Here is a 4,272-nt window from a genome sequence, read left to right as displayed (position 1 = left end):
GGAGGGCATGGGTGGGCTGGGAGAGGTCAATGGGTGGGGGAGGAGACATGTAATACTTTCAACAATAAAGAACTTTAAATAAATCGCTAAATAAAAACAGGCTTTTTAATTTTGCTGTAAAGGAGATACTTGCATGTATTTAAATGCTTACAAAAAGAAGAGGGGTGGAGGTGGGGAGGAAGGAAAGGCAGAGGGAGAGGAGTTGAAGATTTAGGAAAGAGAAATGGATGGAAAGAAGTAAGGAAGGGAAGAAAAGGGGGGTAGAGGGAAGGCTTCTGAGGGCATGGGGAAGTACAGGATCCAGATCAGAGGTGGGAAGATTACCTTATGGAGTTCAATTATAATTGGAAAGATAGAAGAAAGGAATGATATAGATACAAAAAGAGGTAAGTTTGCAGTTGTTATAACAGGCAATGTAGTAGTTGAAGCAGGAAATAAATGAGCCAGCCAATGTGCCAAATGCTTTACACAAACAATCTCACTCAAGCAACACTAAAATATAGATACTATATTTTATCAGTACTGTATTTTATTTCCTATTGAATCAGTGAATAAATGAACATTAGACAGCAGGAGACCAAAATGGTAACCAGTTACAAGTGCTTTCATCAAATACTAGTATAATGAGAGGCATAAAATAAGGAATGATAAATTCAAAGAGGAAGGTAAAAAAAGGAATGAGAAAGCAAGGTAATAGCTTACACAAGTATTAAAACTTGAATAGAACTGCTAGGCAGACAAAGGGAAGGGCACAAAACAGACAAAGAAAACAGTATAGAGTCTGAGCAAAGATACAGAGGGGCTCAGACAACAGCACACACTAAGACAGTTAGGCCTCATTCTTATGCACAAGTATGCCTGTCTGTCATCAGTCAATGGCAGGTATTTGTTTCATATGTTTTCTTTTGTCTGCTAGAAGCTCAATGTTAAATACTGTGCTCAGTTATGTCTAATGTTAGTAAAAAATTTCTGGAACAAGTAGCTCTCCACCTTCCACAACACAGATTCTGGTCTCTATAGAGATATTATGAGATATTATTCTTTATCAAAAGCTACTTCAAATTCATTTTGGAAACATGCAGAGGACAAACAGTAAATTAAACACTAGCTTCCGGACTCCCTTTCCTGTTTCTCTAGTTCTTTTTCTTCAATGTTTCTGCTTTGGTCTTCAACTCTATGTATCTCTACTTCTCTGCATGCATGTATCCTTCTTAAGGCCTCCATGTAAACATGTCCTTTTCTCTTTCTCTGGCAGTCTACTTCTCTTTCAATTTTTTTTCTCTTCTTTCTGTACTAAGCCCTATCCATATAACTAACCATAAGGCAAACATGTACTCAGTACAATTTACTGTTCACTGTCCTTAACTTTAAAACATTTCCTACCTCTTAGTTGTCCATAAAAGAAAATAAAAAGTCTAACCTGGATATATATACACATGCTATCCTTAAAGACCTTTAAGAGAAAAACCAAACTACATTATAAAATACTTAATCAAAATAAATTACTGATACAGATATGGATAGAAGTAGATATAGATGTAGATATTGATTATAGATATAGATATAGATATAGATATAGATAGATATAGATATCAGTATGGTACATACACATGTACATATAAACACATAAACACATATAAGCTATTTGGAAATTCCATTTACCTAATCAAGAATGAGAACATAACTCTATGGAAATTTATCTTCCCCTACTTTCCCACATGTTTAAGAGACAGCTTATAATTCTTTCAGAATGTTTGATACTGTATTTGGATATTTGTTAAATTCGAAGACAAATCAAAATTAGAGAATGTAATAGCATCACTAAAATTTGTGGAAAACTATTGGAAAAGCTATAGAAAGATTACACATAAAAATAAAATAGCTATTTGTAGCAAGAGTTGCTTTTAGGCAACGCTACCTATGACTCGGGAATAGTATTTTACAGATTCCACAAATATTTAAAATAAGTCCAACATTACCAACAAACTAAGTTCTCCCAGTGTGACACCAAATGAAAGGGGCCGCTTTGGATCAGTAACCTATCAAAGAAAAAAAAGTAACATTAAAATATACCGATGGTGAGGGTGAATCCATGCTCCACTCTTTACGATAGGCAACATAGGGCAATTCGTTTACAAATAAGTTACACAAACCAAATGGATATGTGGAAAAGAAAGAGAAGGAAGCCAAAACATGACTGGGATTATCCATATTTGCAGGCATGACACTCATATCACTTCCCAGTGAATCTCTTTTCTTAGTATATGAAAAGACTCACTAACTGCAATTAAACAGATTCTTGTCTAGATAGTTACAAAGAGAGAGTCTCTTTATGTATAACATTAAAGATGTTCTTCACAGATAAATAAAACAAAGCATCACAGGTAAAAACACTGCCACTAAATTATTTTTGAAACAGTTAATATTTTCACATTTAGAAATGTGAACTGTCTCTTTAAGCTTTAATTTCCTTGACACTTCAAACATTTTCTTTGTTAGAAAATGCCCAACATTTAATTTCACTAGTCTCTTAACCCCAAATCTGCCAATGTCAAACTTTTGTTCTATTTCTGATCTTCAATACCTAAGTTAAATTTACTCACAATAAACTGTACCACTATATGAAAATGTCATTGTTTTAGACATCTTAAAGATGTCCAAAAGTCACAGTTTTTTGGTTGTAACAGAAACTAGAGGAACTAGAGAGTGAAGAAAAAACGTAATGTTCTAAATCATCCAATAGTGACTCCAGAGTTTAGTCATATAAACCCTCCTCAAATAGGAAATATGCATGATTTGGTATAGCTGAAAAACATAGATAGCTTTTTGAGTTTTGTTTTTAATATCAGAGATATTGTGATTGTGGCAATACATTTTCCTTTATTCCCACACTCATCTTTTTATACTTACAGATAACTAGCTCAAAATAACTTGGAGCTAATCAGAAGAACTTCAATAAACCACAACTCCTCAGTTGCTAATGTAATACCCACAAACTACTATCATTCAATGAGCATTTTTGCGATAAATTATCCATTCCCTACCCCACTTCCTATACTATATTTTTCATTATCCTTCTAGATACAATAATTAAGGTTACCACATGAAAGACAAATGCTACAATAAAGATTCCTTTGCATTTTTAAATTCCTTTCCTTTTAGATTCTTTTAGTATATTTTGTCACTTACATCAATTTAAACATAAACAATGTTATTTATCCCACTCCTGTGCATCTCTGTATTCTTTTCATTAAAGAGAAATAATGTACTTTTCTAATTGCACTTGCTCAATAAAAAAGCTTAATTTAAGTTCAAACTGAGATTCTCATTCATCAATATGCCATTAGTTTTAAGAATAATTCTCTCACTTCCATGATATGCTGATTGGATTTTAATTTCCTTAGTTTGTTTTAAACAAGGGCACTGATAAGTGGTTAGGTTTTTTAAACATTTATTTGGTAACAAAATTCAGTTTAATTACTACATAAAAGCAAAAGACAAAGTCAGTATAAGTTAGAGATGGTATATATTAAAACATTAAAAAAATTTAGAAAGAAAACTACAAGTGTTTCTTACATTAAGTTACATAAAAAAACATATTAGAAAGGGAAATATATATATATATCAATATTGCTTTAATTCAATCCAAACTTAAAGCAAACTAAAAACAAAAAGAAGGATGCAAACTCAATTTTAGAAGAGACAGAATAACATTTCCAATTTCTTAGGTAAATGAAAAAAACTCAAGGTTTCTTACATATGCTTCAAACTTTAAAACAAAGCAATATTTGTTACATTTTTAACTAAAATTAATAAAATCAATTAATCAGTTAATAAAATCAATAAAACAGTTCTTAATCAAATAATTTTAAATTTTTGGTTATAAATGAAGTCTAGTTTTTAAATATATTGTTGCACATGCACATGAGAGTTGTGGATGCTCCATCCAACTTGATGGGACGTGAAGAGAATGAGACTAGCAGTCAAGTGACCTGGGTTTTAGTGCCCTCTCTACCAACTACCATTATAATTGCTATCTCATCATCTCTTGGACTAATTTTTTGTCAGTATAAAAAGAAAATTAGTTCCTGAAAGTTATAGTAGTATAAGACTTAAGGCATTAAACAAAATTCAAAATAAATATAGAAGACAATCTGAAAATCTCTTATACTAGCTTTAGAAAGGGGCATATTGTGGTTTTATGATATACTAGAGGCCCAGTGCATGAAATATGTGGGGGGGGGGGGGAGGGGGCCCCCCGCCTGGGCCGCC

The 4,272-nt window shown here is 32.5% G+C and overlaps 1 protein-coding gene across 1 annotated transcript in view; it reads right to left on the bottom strand.

Annotated features, from left to right (window-relative positions):
* The window catches only part of VPS13C (vacuolar protein sorting 13 homolog C (S. cerevisiae)), a 182,912-nt gene that overhangs the window by 128,214 nt on the left and 50,426 nt on the right, over positions 1–4,272 (bottom strand). Inside the window, exon 9 of the mRNA XM_014535515.1 lies at positions 1,980–2,039. Coding sequence (XP_014391001.1) covers positions 1,980–2,039 — 60 coding nt within the window. The remainder of the gene's footprint in view (positions 1–1,979; positions 2,040–4,272) is intronic.

This window comes from Myotis brandtii, unplaced genomic scaffold (genome assembly GCF_000412655.1).
Source record: "Myotis brandtii unplaced genomic scaffold, ASM41265v1 scaffold144, whole genome shotgun sequence".
Lineage (NCBI taxonomy): Eukaryota > Metazoa > Chordata > Mammalia > Chiroptera > Vespertilionidae > Myotis > Myotis brandtii.
Note: the sequence above shows the minus strand (reverse complement) of the source record. Positions and strands in the feature narration are given on the sequence as shown.